Genomic DNA, 18,914 nt, shown 5'->3' with positions numbered 1-18,914 from the left:
CATCTGGAAAGGCATCATTTTCATTATTGCGCATGTCCTATTGTCCTAATAGGACAACAATGGTGTCGCAATGTACATTCCCTTATATAGGCCTACACATAGCACGATAGCAGCCATTAAGAATAAGTACTGTGACAGTGTATATAACTGGGTTGTGACTTGTGTGGTGCAGACAATGAGGAGGAAACATATTTAATAGGATAGGCTACCACAGAGAGAGATGGTTGGAAGGACATGTAATCTGGCTTTGACTGTAAAGGTGACAGTCATCAACTGCATTTTTAGTTTATATATTGTATGAGAGACGGTGTGATCTGAAGGCTGAAGCTATAGAAGGCAAGCACATAGTTTTAAACCAGTGTTGTTACTGTTGTAACATTAAAGTACCTCTCTCTCTGCGGGATAACATTGGGTGGGGCACAGTCACACACTCACATTATCCAGTATTTATGAGATGAGATCCACTTTATCCACTCATTGATGGTAATACAGTTAATGGCACTCCATGGGCAGCCTGGAATGCCTACTTGGAGACACACACACACACACACACACACGTCACACACACACACACACACACACACACACACACACACACACACACACACACACACACACACACACACACACACACACACACACACACACACACACACACTGTGTGTGTGTGTGTCATTTTCAGGGTCATTTTCAATTCCTCAGGGGTTTTCAACTGTGTCACCCCTGAGAACTGTGTAGTTCTTTTCAAGGTTTCGTCATCAAAGTAGCAGTTTTTGTATTGACTTGTGCTTTAATTCGTTTGTATAACCATTCTATTCTATTAGCCTCGGTCCCAGCCTTACTCATCTGCGAAGAGAAAATTATTCTATATACTGTGAAAAAAATGCAATCAATCAATCAATCAATCAATCAATACTGCATTTATACATTTCAGAAGTGTGTGTGCGTGTGTGTGTGTGTGGGGTGGGGGGGGTTACTAGGGCGTGCACGTGGTGTGTCCATGCGTTCACTTATTTTACTGCGTCCAATGAGCGCGCGCGTACAGCAGTGACGCTGTACGTCCATAGAGTAGCGGGCGGCTAGTGTACGTCCTAAAATCCTAAATGAAGGAACAGAAACGCTGCTACGCTAGCTAGCATCAAGGCTAGCGTCATAGCATGAGAACATTCAGTGCGCATGTTCCGTGTCCCAATCCCGGTGTTTGTGTGTGTGTGTGTGTGTGCGCGCGCGCGCGCGCGAATGCGCGTGCATGTGCGCGTGTGCATGTGTGTATGTGCTGTGCTGTGTGAGTTCAGTTGGAACTTGAGCTCCATGTCTTGCAGTCAGAGCAGCAGAAGTTGGACCACAGCAGATGAGAAGAAGAAGTGTAGAGTTTAGCAGTAGCACTAGCAGCAGCAGCTCATGATTGAAAGCAGTCACACTATCATGTCGGCCAATAAAACAAAGAAAGTGAAAATGGCCACGAAATCCTGTCCGGAGTGCGACCAACAGGTGAGGAATACAGATACATTATATATTTTTAATTCACCTATTTAGTTATTTTTTGTATTAAACAGATCAGCTTTGTTGGGGATGTGTTTTATCGTGAGGACACTTAAGACACACACACACACACACACACACACACACACACACACACACACACACAAACACATACACACACAATGAGGAAATGGCATCTCTCCCACATCGCCTATGGATGGAGGCGAGCATAATGATAATTCATAGATAATCGTATAGTATCCCTAACACTGTACCATGCAGTACAGGGGATGGTGTGTATGTATGCATGGATCAATATACACACACAGTGTCAATATGTATTTGGATCAATTTAAACGCAGCCACCATACCGCGTGACGTTTCCTCACAGGCTATACAACAGTGTTACAGTGTTTCCACTGAGATATATTGTTGCGATCACATCATATATATGTATATATTAATATATAATGGTATTGGCTACTGTACGATGTGTAACGATGGAACAACGCATTGCCTTGTTAATTTGCCTTGTCACAAATGCAACACTGGATGTGTACAGTGAGTGTACTGGAATGATGTGGTCTAATAATTATATATATTTTTTTACCCATCTGACTGTTTCTGTCTCTATAGATTCCAGTTGCTTGCAAGTCTTGTCCTTGTGGCTTTGTATTTATTAGCAGAAAGCTGCTCAATGCCAAACTCAACGACAGAGGTTCACCAGCAATAGCAGGTAAACACACACACACACACACACACACACACACACACACACACACACACACACACACACACACACACACACACACACACACACACACACACACACACAAAAGCCATATTACATTTCATGTGATGTCAGCTAAACTTCAAGAGGACAAATGGCACATTGTTGTCAGTTATGAAAATGTGTATGATCATATCATAATATAGGATTACTAATGTGTAGTACTCAACGGTGGCCTCTGTTGTTTTTAAGTAATATAGTTAAAAAAGTATGCATATATACATATATATATATATCAAAGACATTACACACAAAACAAAGATTGCCTATATTTTTTGCCTTTGAAGCTGGACATTACTGTCCTTGTCACTGAACAACAAACAAACACATCCACAGTTCAACACGTAACGGTACGTTTTGTGAATAATAAGAGTTGAGTTGTTTAGAATGAATAGAAAGGAGTTTCGACTAGAGCAGCAGAGAGCTCAGAGCTAGCTGGTTTAAATAGCTGTTTGCTCTAGAGTCAGTATGGATGTGTGGGGGAGGGGATTCTCTCTCTCTCAGCACTGTTGAAATTAGGCTACAGTACAAGGCCTACTTGTCAATGCGAAAGGCAGTTTCACCCACATTATTTGCCTGCTCATTTAAAAGCCCTAACTAGACACACATATTTTGTACTTGTGTGTGGGTTTTTTTTTAAACGCCCCCTTGGCTTGAACAACTTTTCCTCTCAGTATTTCACAGATGCTCAGTGCTCACTGTTGCCAAGGAAAGAAAGCAAATGTTGGTTGAGGACCCGCCATGGGTTAATTCTCCTTTTTAGTAGGGCTGGGCAATTAATTAACCAAAAATGGGTCAAAAAACGAAATTTAGAACCAATAACTGACTTACAAATTCAAACAAATTCTAATAGCTATTCAATCAGGCTGATCGAAATTAGACTGTAAATTCATTGGTGAAGGAAGAACCCTACTTTATTTATAGCTCAAAGTGTTAAGCCGGATTTATACTTTGTTGCTGCGTGCCTCGCTTGCACACCAAAGCATTGCAGATCTACAAGTTGTGGGCTTGTAGATTGGCTATATACAAATAAGTATATGCCCCTGGTTTTCATTTTACAAATTGAACCATACCGTATCGTGGGCTTTGACTCATTTAAAATGGGAAAGCATCTGTGTCATTTTAGATTTTTGCGTTGCCCATTCAAAAATAGCAGATGTACAAGCTCACAGCGTGTCAGTTTGTGCTGCTGCGAGCCTGTTGTACGTCTGCTATTTTTGAACAAACAAGAAAGTGTGAGAACTACGTACTGAATCAACTGATTTAGAAGGCTTTTGTAGAAGCGGCCGTCATAAAGTTGAGAGCAGTGAAACTCCCTGGTGAATGAATCTGATATCATTGCATTTTGGCTATTTTTTAAGTATAAAACCAGGCATTAATCTTCACCCGAGTAATTATAATCCACAACTTGATTGATCAATGCTTGAGCAAGGTGTCGATGGGGAAATCCTGAGTGTAGGCTCAGTCGTTTTGTGTGGAATGTGTTCCTCAAGGAGACTTCAGGGGGTTGTTGTGGCTGTGATGTGATGTGTGTTGTATGGGAGTGGGACTGTAAATGTTTATGTTAACTGTTAAGCGTTAAGACGGAGAGCATTTTCAGGAACTGAGCAGAATGTTTTTTCAGCCCCAGACCAGTGTGGCCAACTTGCCAAGTCTGCTTATTAGAAGCAACTTATTGGGATTGTTTTTCTGTAAATTTGTTTGTAAATATTAGTTGAACAGGTTGCGTGTAGTTGCTTATTTTGTCTCGCTTGCTAAATGTTGTTTAAACCAGCGGTTCTCAAACATTTCATGTCAAGGACCGCCAAAGTATTTTGTGACCCCTGTACCAGATTTGTCTTGGTATAGAAACAGATTCACAAAATATTTCAAATGTTTCCCTTTTTTTCAAGAGCTTTTTGATCTTGTAGATTGGCTATTTTGAAATATCCAATGCTCATGTGGCCTACTCACTTCTTTTGAGCTTGTTTTCTTAGACATAGTTGATTATTTCTCTCGCAAAATCTGACAACACTGGCCCAAACCCAAAAGATACTGTTACATTTGGTGTCTCTCCGGGAAGCAAACTTCTAAAATACACGATGAATTAAACACTTAAGACCTATTCCAGAAATAGTCAAAATAACAGATCTACAAGCTCGCTATGCGATGCATGGTCACCATGCACTTCTGAAAATGTGTGGATGTATTTTTTAAATGTCTGAAATTTTATATATATATATATATGAAAAATAATATATATATATGTATATATATACACGACAAAAGAGACGTGATAGAGTTGTGTGATAAAAATCGCTGCGTTATCCAAAAATGGTTCCCAAACAAGGAATGGATCCTTGTTTGGGAAACACTGGTCTCTACAGGGACAAAAAAAACAAAGTTTTGAAGAGCTGGCACAGCTGAGTGATAGTAGCTTTTTGTTTTAGGTAGGTGGAGGGGGGGATTGCCCTGGAGGGGGCATTCCCCTCTACCAAATGTGGACCACAATGGAAACAAGCGAAGGCTTTTTTGTGTCTAAGTCCATTTGGCGTTTTTTTAAATTATGTCATTTTCTGTAATTTTCTTAAACTGCCAATAAAGTATTCTATCTATCTATCTATCTATCTATCTATCTATCTATCTATCTATCTATCTATCTATCTATCTATCTATCTATCTATCTATCTATCTATCTATCTATCTATCTATCTATCTATCTATCTATCTATCTATCTATCTATCTATCTATCTATCTATCTATCTATCTATCTATCTACTGTATCTATCTATCCATACATACCTACCTACCTACCTACCTACCAACCAGTAATGATGTCTTCAATTTCTATTCACTGCCAGTGAGGAAGACTGCAACATCTTGAGTGTTAATTTAATAATTTAAGTCTGAGTGTGCCAGTGTCATTTCGGGACATTTGTACAATCTAGGCATTTGGCAGATGTATGCTTGCCTTGTTGTACACACTACACAGAGTGACTTTTCAAGCAAGAGATCAGAGTAAATTGAATCCTAGTCAACAAAGGACAGGGTAAATGGTTACTTAAATAGAGTGCAAAGAAAACACTTATCCACCATAGACCCTATGGTTAGTTGACTGGAATCCCTCTGGGCTCTGCAGCACTAGTAGCCGGTCAACAAGCTCAAAATGCACCCCAGATCTGCTGTTTTAGCTGAATGTTAACAGTGTGGTTAACAGCTGAGCTACAAAGTAAAAGTAGGATACTTTGATGACTTCCTTTTGATGTATGTTGGGTTGTTAAAAGGAACCAAACATAAATCAAAGAGTCAAGCATCTTTAGGGGGGATGTCTTGAATGATTCTATGCGCAAGCACTTCTTCAATGCAAATATTTCAAACAAGGTAACTAGGATACCAGGTAAACATCAAACCTAGCATCTCTCTAAACAACATCTAAATAACAGTATATGATTTATCCAAACAACAGTAACACATACATGTGTGTATACTATGATAGTGTTAACTCATCACGTGGAAACGGGATGGGAAACTTTTCCATGCTATGGCTTGGGGAGAAAATGAGGAACAATAGCTCCCTGTGACACGTACAGGCACACACACACACACACACACACACACACACACACACACACACTTCACAGTTCTCCTTTTCCCCTGTAACAAAAGGAGGAAATAAATATTACTGTAGGTTTTTTTTCCTCGAATTAACGTCCTTGTCTAGTTTAGACTTAATATTGACATCTGGCACGATCTAACTTGGTTAAATGAGAATCAATCTGTATAGGCGACACAGAGTGGGTCTGCTGTTATTCAAGGATGTTTAACTTTAAACATCCCATTGTTGAATTGTGCAGGGCAGCAAAGTGATGGCATTCCACACAATGGGGAGTGGTTACAGGCTATTGATTACTGTCTGAGTAGAGTACTTACTGAGTATTTGTCAGTCAGTGTACAGGATGGATGTAGGCCCGACACAATTATTACATAATCTCCTATGAGCATGTACATAGATCGGATGTTGTGCTATTTTTGAAAAGTTTTGAAAGTATACAATTACCGGTATTTAATATAATATGGCCATAGTACATTATTGTTTGTCATATCTGCCCTGTGCACGTTTTTAAAGCCTAAAAGGCAAACGGAAATGCAAGTTTTGTTTGTATGTTCCCATTTTCGATGCCAAATACACACTGTTACATATGAATCACAATTACCATATTTGTATGGTATGTCAACTAGGATAGGGGTGCTCAACGTTTTGGGCTGGGGACCCCCGGAAATGCTTTGGCCATGGCTCGCGACCCCCGCCCCCCTTCCCACCCCCAATACAAATTGACCACTACAATAACCTTAATAATAGAGAAAATACATCATAAATAAATACTGAAACCAGATATAATCATTAAGGAAAGTTATGCATGTACTATGTGAACTCTTAATTTCCATTTTTCAGCCATCTGTTGCAAAAATAATAACTTGGGGACCCCCAAATTAATTTGGCGAGCCCCAGGTTGAGAATCCCTGAACTAGGAAGCAAGGTATATTATTAAGGTGCTCCTAAAAAATGTAATTGTTTTGCACAAATATGACTGCTACCGTCATCCATCCATCCATCCATCCATCCATCCATCCATTCATCCATCCATCCATCCATCCATTCATCCATTCATCACATGAGACAGAAATGAAGACCAGCCTCAGTTCTGTTGTTGTAGAGACCCACAGACTGCTGTGTGATTCAGATTTTACTGGGGCCAGTTTCGAATTCTAGATCATCACAATTAAATCATCCCTTGCATGTTTTAATTTAAAACTAAGTATATCTGTGTTTCCCTGTACCTCCATGTCCATCCTGTTTACAGTTCAACAGTTCAGCCCTGCAGCACTCTGCTCTATTATGACATTAAGCAATCTCTCTCTCTCTGTTGAAATGAATGTAATTATTTAAAATGGGCTTTACTGAAATGGGAAACATACGTTGACATACAAGCAGAGCTGTGTCACATTGGAACATTGCATTCAAATAAACTATGCCATGTAGAAAATAATGTAAAAAAAAGTAGCTTAAAAAAGACCAACTAAAAATGTATAGCCTTTGCTGTTAAAAAATACTACACTCATACATGCATAGTTTGCATACATCATATTTATGCAAGCATAACTTGGCAATTTTTTAAATATATTTACATTGTTCAAATGTAATGAAATGTATTTCTCTCTCTCTCTCTGTCTCACTTTGGCTCTCTCTATCTTAAAAATCATTTTTTCACCCAGTGTCAATTATCTAATATAATCCTGGGCTCTACACTTCCTCTGCCACACTGGGGGGGCAGCGGACTGACCTCATGCTTCCTTCTATGCATGAGGAGTCCAATCATTTTATTCAGTATCTGTGCAGTAAATGCATGTGTTTTCTTCTGTTCTTCAGACAAGTTGGACATAAAACGTAGGAGAACGGAGCGGATTCGCAAAGACCGGATTGACTCCCCTTCGACCAATGACATGGAGAATAGGAGAAGATCCCGGTCCAATAGCCAATCAGATCCCATCCGTAGAGGGCGTGGCAGACCTAAGACAGTGGGACTGAAGAAGCAGGAAGAAGAGAAAGGTACACAGTTCTTTACACAGGACATTTCAGGCCAATTGGCATATTATGTCCATATTTCCTCTTTGTATGTTTTTTTTCCCTTTTTCTTTTCAAAAAAATTATATATTTTATATCTTGTATCACACACAAGTACCCCTCCCCCTCTCCTATAGGCTAGCCTCGGTCCCAGGCTTACTTATCTGCGAGAAAGAAAACCTGAAAGTGGTTATAAGTGTGTTTGTGGGTTTAATAAATATTCGACCAAGGAAAAGTATTAACAAGAACTTGTAAATTAATAATAACTATATTGGATCCATTTGAACACAGGTTAATTTTTCACTGCAAATTAATGGTTTTGGACATACAAGGTTGTCACGGACAGTGACAGCAGGGTAGTTAGTATGAGACTGAGAATTGATTGAATCATTTATTAACAGTGTCCCCCCCCCCCCCCCCCCCCCAAAAGCACAGGAAGTACAGTTCTATACCAAGGTCTGCTAAAAGGATTAAACGCAAGAAAGCACTATGGCTTGTTTCCATTGGGGTCCCGTATATTCAATTCATTGAAACATGAAGTGACAGACAAATATACAATACTATGGAAAGAAACATTGTATAAATGGGTATTAAACCCATTTTAGGTGAGAACCCCTTTTGGTGTTAGCTATTTAAAAATAGCAGATCTACAAGCTCATAGCTACGAGCTCATAGATACGAGCTTGTAGGTCTGCTATTTTTTTAAATCAAAGAACGACTGACATAGAAACACAGCTTTTTCAGAAAACTGTCATATTCAAACTGACATTTTTAGAATCTGATCTCAGGTCAGAATGGGTTAATCAAAAAGAAGAATATGTACAGTAAACTGTTTCAGCGTTTCTGGTGATATGATTGGAACCTTTTACAGGGGCCTGGGGGGGTGGGGGGGAGACAGAGACACTGTTTGTGTTAACGGTTAACCGCATAGAAAGGTCTCCACCAGCAGCAGATTGGTGTGTACATAACAACAGGTGACAACACACTGCTTTGCATGGAGAGAGCGGAGACCACTCACTTAAACTCTGTCATCACACAAACACAGAGTACAGAAGCCCAAGTGGTGCTCAACCTGTGGGTCAGGACCCTCCAGGTAGGACCTCCCAAATGATTTGGGGTGGTCCCTCCCCAGATGATTAGCTTAATGTGCAACACATGGTTTCTCACTCAACCCACCGTAAACAAACCGTATAACAGTAGTATAAGTGTATACAGGGTATCTGGCTGCACATTTCTAAACTGACAATTAATACCCTTTTAATACAAAATTGTCAAATATTACGTCGGACATTGTGAAAATAGCAGATCTACAAGCTCACAAATCAAATCAAACTGTATTATATCATGGCACACAATCAAAGGTTGACCCACGTGCTTCCCATGGAATGCATCAACAGAGCAAGCCTTTGCAACAATCACAGGACAGAACAAAATAAAAACACATGACATGGGTGAAAAACAAAGATTCCCCAGTTCAAATAATATGATTATTTGGGAGTTTTTGGGGAAAAACCTGTGTTTTGTCTCCTTATTACACAAGTAGGCGTTCACATCTCTGACTCTCATATCTAATGTGTTTGAGTTTGATTTTGGGCTTAAAATGATTGAAACAAGTTTGTTTGAGTGTCGTGGACATTTCAACTGCAGGACAATTAGCAGGACAATAATTAACAAGTTAACCAGTGCTCTTGCCCATGTTTACATAGTTTCTGCGACAACGGGAGTTGTCATTTTACTAACAAAAGGAGTGCTTCCTATCTCTTCTAGACGCGAATAAATCTGTCTTTTTAACTCTATACACTCCAGATTAGCCTGTCTCTCTCTAGACATGTAATGAGCCGTTTTGTAAACAAATCCCCCTTCTCAGAAACCAATAATTATCCACATAAACATAGTCATGCACATTTATTGTTACATTTTTTATTACCTTATTAGTTCTGTCACCCAGGTGATGGCTGCTTATTTTAGAAGACATTTGTAGCATCAGCCTCAGGTCTTCAAGGGCCACTTCACCCGTTTTGCAACCAGATCTTATTTTAAAACACCAAAAGGGGTTCCAGTCCTGAATGGGTTAATGTTTAGGAGACACTTTCCTGGGGTTTTTATGTGGGTAATATGTGTTTTTAGATATAGAGCTATAGTTATATAGCACATGCATAAAGTGAATGGCAAATCGAGTGGCAATGTGAGTGGCAAAGTGAGTTTAATGTTGTTTAACGTCATTTAATGCAAGCAGATAGGACATTTCTGTTTGGATGTACGGTATGGGCTGTCAAGGCCAGAAAATAGTTTTTTGCCACTCAGTAGGCTTTGATTTATTGATTGAAATATTTATTAACAGTTTGCAGAATTACAGTACATTTCAAGCAAAACTCAATACAAAGACTGTTAACTGTGAATGGACGACCCAATTAAGCATTACACTTGTTTACAAGAGGGTCCACCTTGTTCAATTCATCAAAACGACGTACAAATAGACACTTCTATATAGTCAAAGAACAGAATAGGAATTCATCATAAAGGAGGTAAAAGGGAAAAGAAACACATACAGTGAGGGGAAAAAGGGGTGAGAGGTGGGGATTCAGATTTTACGGGGGCCAGTTTCGAATTGCAGCCGTCCGTATGTGCCCTTTGAGGGCGGTTTTGAAGGAGTCAAGGGATTTGCATGTCTTAATGACTGTTGGTAGGGCGTTCCACATTTTTGTGGCATAGGAGCGAAAAGAATGTAGTCCCTTGTTTGTGCCGAGTGCTCCAGTACCTTTACTTCCTTCTAACCAAGCAAATAGTGAGGTTTTGTGTGTGTTTAGGTGTCGTGTCATTCACCACAGTGTTGTTAGTTTAAAGCTGCACTCAACATGCAACATATACTGTCTCTGTCGGGTGGAAACCTCATGTCCAAAATCAGCAAAAATAGCAGTTCTACAAGCTCAAAACACATTGATTTCGCGTTTTGAGCTTGTGGATCTTTGTGGCTTTCGCCTTTATTTTATATTTTTTATGTAGGGACATGTAGAGATCGGGAGTCAAACCCGCGGCACACTGCCAGGCTGGGTTACTAGCCAAGGTGCCTGGACCGCTGAGCCACGGCCCAGGCCGGATCTGCTACTTTTTATGCTTTTGTGACACTATTGGACCAAGTAGGTTGTTAAATTACGAAAACAAAAACCACAAAAAAATTAAAATATTCAGATAAGAGGTTAATTCCTGGGTATGATGATGATGTCACACGCATACCCTCTATTTTAGTATTTCAAAGTGTCTGTGATGTCATGGACACTGGTCTCACTGCTGGATTACTACTAATAATAATGCTTTTGTGCACTCACCCCACCTTGTGGATAGGGGGAGGGCTGTCTTGAGCCAAATTCCAATACCCACAATCTCAGCCACTCGGCTCACTCGCACTCGGTCACTCCAGCATGGTGGTGTTACGGTGAAATTGGTGACCTGCTGAAATACGTGACAATCGTGCAGACATCACATAACGTCAGTGTTCAAACACAAATCATTGCGGTTTGTTTATTAGAAGAGTTCAACTTAGGGGTTTTTCGGCCAGAGCGAACGTTTTTAACTCATAACTTCGCTTCTAGGGGGGTCCCTGGAACAACATATTTTCAGATGGGCCAATTACATAATTACATAATTACAATTACATAATATTTTTGGGGGTCCTTGACATGAAAATGTTTGAGAACATAGAAACATGGGTTTTTCAGAAAACCTTTCAGGATTTAGAAGACATTTGTAGAATCGTCCTCTGGGTCTAAATGGGTTTAAAATCACTGCACAATTTAGCAGCGGTGTTAATTAAGTAAGTACATTTACTCAAGTATTGTACAGTATTTTTTATTTTATTGGAGTATTTCCAATTTTCAATTATTTTACTTCTACTCCACTGCATCTCAAAGGCAACTCGAAAAAGTGCCCTTCTGGGCACAGGTCTCCACCAGGTTATCCACAGATCCGTGCAGTTAGAGGTAAAAACACTTTTGGGCCAGTTATAGCGCCACCTTGAGGCTGAGTTGAAATTGTTCATGTGGCATTTCGTCCTCGGCCTAGTGGGAATGTGCGTGCACAATTTCAGGGAAATCACGCGATGTGTTCATGATTTGCAGCATTTTGTTTGAAACTGAGCACTCCTGTGAACTTTGGAAGCCAATCTTAACCAATCAGGATGGAGTCTGAAAAATCTGAAAGACCCGTTTCGTTGAATGGCTCTAGAGAGACTGTGTACTAATTTGCGTGATGTTTGGACAAAATCTGTAGGTGTACTGTGAAAAAACTTGTTTTGCACAAAGCGGCCTCCTGGTGGCGCTATAACAGGCCGTTCTGGAAAGTTTGGGGCAGAGGTTCATGGTTGGCATCCAGGGAGTGTGTGTGCAAAATTTGGCATCGACCGGGTTAACGGTGGCTGAGATTAGCTGGTCACGGACGGACGGACACACGGACACACGGACACACGGACGGACGGACGGACGGAGTGCAAAACATACTCTCCCCATGCCTTCGGCTGGTGGAGACAACTATTGTACTTTTACTCCACTGCAATTATTTGAAAACGTAGTTGCTAGTTACTTTCTAGATTAGAAAACCACTTCAGACCTATGCTTTGGGAATTTAATATAGCCGATGCTGTATAAACTCGATGTGAGGTTGTAGATCTGTTATTTTCAAACTATTTTAATACATTTCTTATACATTCGTGAAAGAGGACCTCCTGCATAATGAGTATTTTTTACTTTTGGCACTTTTAAGTATATTCTGATTCCAATACTTTTGCACTCATTTTGCACGTAACAGACAATAGGGTACTGATACTTTCAATCACATGAAACACAGAATGACTAATACTTTAACTGAGAGTGTACTAATGAGACCAAATGGACCGGTGCATGGTACAATTGGTACATGTTGTACTCTCTCACAGTAACAGATGGTTAAATGAAGTGAACAGAAGTGCAGTCATGTTAACATGTAAACCTCATGAACCAGTTTGACTGTGCCAACTTGTCGAACTCACATGTGACCTACTTCACCTCTTCACACCCAAGTGACGGTTGATCTGCCTGCTGTGGCCTGTCTCTTTGAATAGTGGAGTATAAAGGCACTATTTACCGTTTTTAATTAAGTTCTTGCTATGGAGTGGACTGGGCTCATTTTTCTCCTGGTCGGTAGAATGGGTTGGTTCAGGTTGATTGATTCGACATCTGTCTGTAATCCCTCCTTTTCGGTTTATATATATTATATTATATTATATATTATAGGGATAAATAATAATAATTCTTTGTTAATGTGTAGGACTTTAACATAGGCTTGTTAGTGTTACATCATTGTTGAATGAAGTCGTTCAACTGACCTTATTTGCAAAAATGTTGTTCAGTTAGGAAATGCTGCTTTAAATACCAAATCACAAGAAGTGAATTAAAAATGATAGCATGTTCTTAAAAGTATCATCATACAGGCCATTACTAAACCGTTTCAATTAATGTTCACTTCCTGGCCTGACTTGGCTGGGTTTGGCCATCTAAAAGTACAATAAGGTTTTATGTTCCTTTAAAAATAATGATGTAAAATGATGACCCGATTGCAAAGTTCCAAACTGCACCCACAGATGCAGCCCAAAACGATTAGCCATACTAATCCGTGTTCTATTCCCGTCCACAGAGAAACAAGAAAAGGAAGTGGACATATATGCTAACCTGTCTGACGAGAAGGCCTTCGTGTTCTCCGTGGCCCTGGCTGAGATCAACCGAAAGATCCTGGGACAAAGACTCATCCTATGAACACGCCCCGTGCCCCCGGGGAACACTGTACCTGAAGGATGGGCCAAAGAGAACCTTTTTTAGACTCCGTCGACATGAGAAGACACGTGACCAAACCCAACACGATACGTGGGTCGGGCGGAAGCTGATCTTTGATCTTTTCTTGAAGACCTTTTTCTTTTCAGTGGTTATGGCTGAGGCCTGGGTGAAGGGGGCGGAGCGAGAGACTATAGGGAGTGGTTGTTCAGATGGAGCGACTAGCGCCCTGTTTTAAAGCGTTGTGTGTGTATGCGCTGCGCACACAGCCCCACCGACCCACAGAGCGTTGTAGCTTTGTTATGAACTAAATGCCCCCAGAGATGTGATGTTAGCTCACGGAGAAAAGGCCTGTGATTCCAATGTGCTGCCAGTTCAATTGATATGAATACGTATGTGATTTTGTAGACTTAAAAACCCAATATTTAGTTGACCGGTGCTGGGGCGGATCCCCAATATCATATAAAATCTGTGGAAAAATACAGATTCAACTGGGCGCCATATAGCGTTGGCTTCGAGCTGCGGCATAGCGGCACCTGATCGCGGCCTAGTGCTTGTGATTCCACCAGAAGCTCTTTTTGTGAGAAAGATTGTCATATTGACATAATCCACCAGTCATAATATCTAAGCTTAAAGGCACACCAAAATATCTGTCCTGTCCATCAGGGCTCTATATTAGGGGCCCCTTCCTGTTTTTGCCTTACACTAAATATCTTCGAAAATAGCCCATAATATGCAAGCTCACAACATGTCTACAGATCATCTCTTTTTGCCAGATGTTCACACCCAGAGAATAGAGACGAGGATAAATCAACTCCCATGAAGAGCATTCAATGTCTTTACCGACATTTCATCCTCTATGAAATCTATCAAGGTCCACAAACTTTGGTGTGACGGAGACCTCTTTGCTTGGCTGTTTCGGAGCGCAGTATTCTCTTTTCAAATAGAAGCGAAGTGAAGCTGCTGTGCATTAAATTCTTTTAATTTAAGAGAGATACAGTAAGTGAACTTTTATATATTTTATGTGGCTTAACACCCAGAGAGAGACTTGTCATATTTAGGGATGTGGATTGTTCATTTCTATTGATTCCGCTAAGGATACTGCTTATCAGTCCCCCTATCAATACTTTTCTATCGTTTGGTGGAATGATGGGAATAAAAACAAAACAAAAACAGGAATGTATAGCTTTTTTTGATTTCTTTATTTAAATGAAGTTGTTGTTAAATAATATGTTTGGCCTATCATTACAATACTAGACATTCCAAATATTCTACCGAAACCGAAAAATGTGCTAAATATTGAACAAACTGGTTTATGTTGCCCGAGTCTCTTGTTCTCACACTGGCATAGACTGATGTATGTACTGTTGTCATTGTTAGGCATTAGGCAACGCGGAACCAGAGCTTGTAGATGTGTTCTCTTTGGATGTTACACCGTTGACTTGCTTTGATATCAAAAACTCGGTTAGACAATAATTGATAAGACAATTGATAAGCAAAATCCTTTTAGATTTTCAGGTCTGCAATTCGAAACCAGGTCCTTAATAGAACCAGTTTCCCATCTCTGATCCAGTCATATTTGAACCAGTTGCATCCATCAAGTTGATCTGATATGCTTGGCTGCGTTCACTGTGTTTTTTGTCTCTTCTGAGCAGCATGTTGTATGTTTTGAATAGATTTAGCCGATTAAGACCTGAGGTCGATTCTACAAATGCCTTCTAAATCCTATGTTGCTACAGTATATATCGTTGCTGTCGGACAGAAACCTCTTATCTCCATATTATAACATTTTGTGTTTTTTTTGTAAGTTAATGCCTTACTTTGATCATATTACAGTGTGTGTCACACAAAAGCATCAAGAGTAGTGAATCTTGGACATATGAGGTTTCCACCCAACAGAGACGATGCTTTTCTGGTTTCAGTGGGTTAAATGGGAATGCTGTGTGTTTCTGCTATGTTGAAAACGCCAGTGGTGTGATGAGCTGACCGTCTGTTCTGAATCCGTGCTTCGCGATCACACTCTATTTTGTATCTGGTCGCAGAGAGTTGGGATATTTTCAACTTGTGCGTTGACATTGATGAGCGTTTTAGAAGAGGACCGTGCCCTTCCAGCTGTGGAAAAAATGCTTTGGTGGACACAGCCTCTCCTCATCTCAGAATACTAACTTTGCTACCAAAATATGTCATTATTCCACCTGAAGCCTGGGAAATGTTAGGAACTACAGGAATATAAAAATGTGTCTATCATTTTTTAAATGATAGGCATTCTGTTACACGGTATTATCTTGTCGGTGATCTCAAGCAAATGGTAAAGATAGGTGATAGTACTGTACCTGCTCAATACTTGACTACCATTTGCTTTACAATCAATGTTTATATTCACATGCACGGTTATATAACATTATAACATTTCCCAGCCCATTTAAAGAGACATCCTGCACCGTCAAAACGGCCACCTTTCAGGAATGTGGAAAAAAATAACCTGTGTTCCTTCTCATTTTTATTGGTTCAATATTTATAAAAGGTACCCATACCACTTTCAACCTAACGTCTATTTTGGGCATGTCATTATGGTTGGAAATTTGAAAAAAGAAAGTTAAACATTTGTCAAAAACAATGTCTACATGCCCACAATGGCATATGAATTATAAAATTGCGTATTAACTGTATTCTCAAGATACAAGGTTAGACAGCAATGATATGCAGACTATTTAATGATATATATAATATGTGAATTATTTTACTTCCTGGATATAGTCAGAAATAAAGCCCAATGTATTTTGTCGTACGGCTGTGTTGCAACTTGCACACCGAAGATATCAGATCTACAAGTGATGTAACTAGCACAATGTCCTTTTCAGAATGCATGCCCCTTGGGTTGTGCAATGCCTGTCGTGCTCCTTGCCAGTACTTTGAGGAAAACTCTGTCCAAATGCAATCAATTCAAACAATACTTTCAATATGTGTTTAAAAAAAAGGATGGGACAACAGCTAATGATGTCCTTTGGAACAGTTTTTACAAAAACTGAATCGAAAGGCGTATGTGATTTTAAATTGAGCAAAAACAATTGCTTTTGTGTGTGTGCACTGCTTTTAAATACTTAAGCTCTATTTAAAGAATATGACCTATATCTACAATGTGATTGCAACAACAAAGGTATATTTTTTTGAAATGTTTTTTACATGTTTTGCCTACAGTAACAGTATATGACATGCACAAAATAGAGACGTAAGGGTTAAAGTGTATAAGCACAGATGGCCGTGAAAGGAGCTCGTTTTGATTGGTTATTCCCATGTAGCAACCTGTACCTTACATTCAGTGGCTGGTGTGTAACATCGGGTAACCTATGATGTAACATCAGGTTAACCCATGATTTAAACTTGTTCCAGTGGTGCTGAATACTGTAACTCTTCAACTGTAATACTGAGAAACATTTTTGTTGATATGAAAACTTGTCAAATAAATTATTATTGGTAGAATGAATTGTGTGTGTGTGTGTGTGTGTGTGTGTGTGTGTGTGAGAGAGAGAGAGAGAGAGAGATACTACAAAGACGATGTGTGATATCGTCAGATGAACATAATGGCATTTTAATATGTATTTGTGTAAATCATAGGTGTAAAAACGTGCATACTAGGTTCGGTTGCATGATTGCCATCTGCTGGGGAAAATGATGTAGGGCAGCCAAACGAGACAGACTGGACCATAAGAGCTTCTTTATTTGGATGTGATTCAGGCCGTGAGCCAGACCCAGACGGCAGTGTTAAGGCACATTGTTGATTTATGGCACATTCGTTTATAGATATATTTATCGATCATGTGACCAAATAATGATGAGGAAGACGTTAACTGTAAAGGTAAGCACCAGAACCACGTGGTAGACATGTCCAAAGTCTATGATAACTGTAGAAGCCATTTGACTGTGTTTTGTATTTTCTGAGTATTATTTCTGTTATTATTTAGCCTTATTAATTTTGAGTATATTCTGTTGATTATTGGATACTTGGTTTATTGTTTTGGGCACAAACGCCCACGCCTCCCATGGACAGGGGTGTGGGGAGAATTCAGACATGGTTTTTACCAGTAGCACAGAAGAAGTAAATGTTTGTATTATGCACTTTATTTCCAGTAAAAGCAAAACAAAATGAATGCAACTTGTGGACATTGAAATGCTTCGTGCCTGCGTAAGCCTACACCCATAGACTGGGACTGGGTGCATCAGTGGGTTTGTCATTGAATTCTTTGAACGCCGACAAACAGCACTTACAATAACTTTAATCATGTGAATTAAGTTTAGACCAAAATAGATCATTTTAAATGCATTTTATAAAGTTAGCATGAAAGTGCACCATGTTAGCTGTGGGAGCTAATCAAGTCAACATGGTAGCTCTGGGTTAAGTTGAGCCATTTGGCAGAGGCCCGGGGCATGTTCGGAATATGACGCACGTACTGTACACTTTGTTTTGAAGAGGCAACTGTTTTTTCATTGAGTAAAATTAAATACATAGAGGCAGTGCAAGGAGAGAATTAAGAGAAAGGAGAAGGGAAGGAGGGTGGCAACCCAGCTGAGCTCCATGCTCAACGTAAACAAGACCACTTAAAAAAATGTTTATTTATAATTTATGTTTACACTCATTCAGATTGTTTGCAGGGATGCACAACATCCTGAAATATATGCAGACATAATTTGCAACACAACTATAATTGCATGGCTTGATGCAGTGATCCTGGATATAAAAATCACACCCGTGTGAAGTGAGGGGCGCTAGTCTAATTCATGTTGATTAGGTGACGTAGGCCTAATGGTGATGTAAAACAAACGGTGCAAACAAACATTAAACGCATAAAACAATAAAGAGACAATATGACGTAATGAGGCACGTTATGACGTAAATCTTCCCTTCATTGTCAATGGCGTTTACAACATTATAGATTAAACCTGTATATAGGAGGGGCTGGCTCATCTTACCCCAGCTCTCCCTCTAGTATATAACATTTATTTAACCAGGAAAGTCATGTTGAGGTATGAAACCTCTTTCCAAGTGAGACCTGTACAGGAAGATGACTATACAGTTCAGTGATGCAGGGTCAGGGTCTAGCATCTTTCTGGACCCTCGGTTACCTTTTCTGTATTTTGGACGGGGTCCCGAAAGGGGCTAGGTCAGGGTCCCGCTGCACCATTTAACAGGTTCCCCTCTACCATCTATCACCTCCGTCTTCACCTCCCGGCTCCCGCTGCCTC

At 39.9% G+C, this 18,914-nt stretch overlaps 1 protein-coding gene across 1 annotated transcript; it reads left to right on the top strand.

The window, feature by feature from the left end:
• The first annotated feature begins 1,258 nt into the window (after positions 1-1,258).
• cUnh16orf87 (chromosome Un C16orf87 homolog) lies at positions 1,259-17,153 on the top strand. Its single transcript, XM_083757430.1, has 4 exons — positions 1,259-1,491; positions 2,119-2,218; positions 7,681-7,860; positions 13,540-17,153. Exons 1-4 carry the CDS (start codon positions 1,402-1,404, stop codon positions 13,656-13,658), a joined length of 489 nt encoding a protein of 162 aa, XP_083613556.1. The 5' UTR covers positions 1,259-1,401; the 3' UTR covers positions 13,659-17,153.
• Positions 17,154-18,914: the final 1,761 nt, after the last annotated feature.

Source organism: Protomyctophum parallelum (assembly GCF_964188405.1).
Source record: "Protomyctophum parallelum genome assembly, chromosome: 2".
In the NCBI taxonomy this organism is placed as follows: Eukaryota; Metazoa; Chordata; class Actinopteri; order Myctophiformes; family Myctophidae; genus Protomyctophum; species Protomyctophum parallelum.
This window is presented reverse-complemented; position numbering and strand designations above follow the sequence as displayed.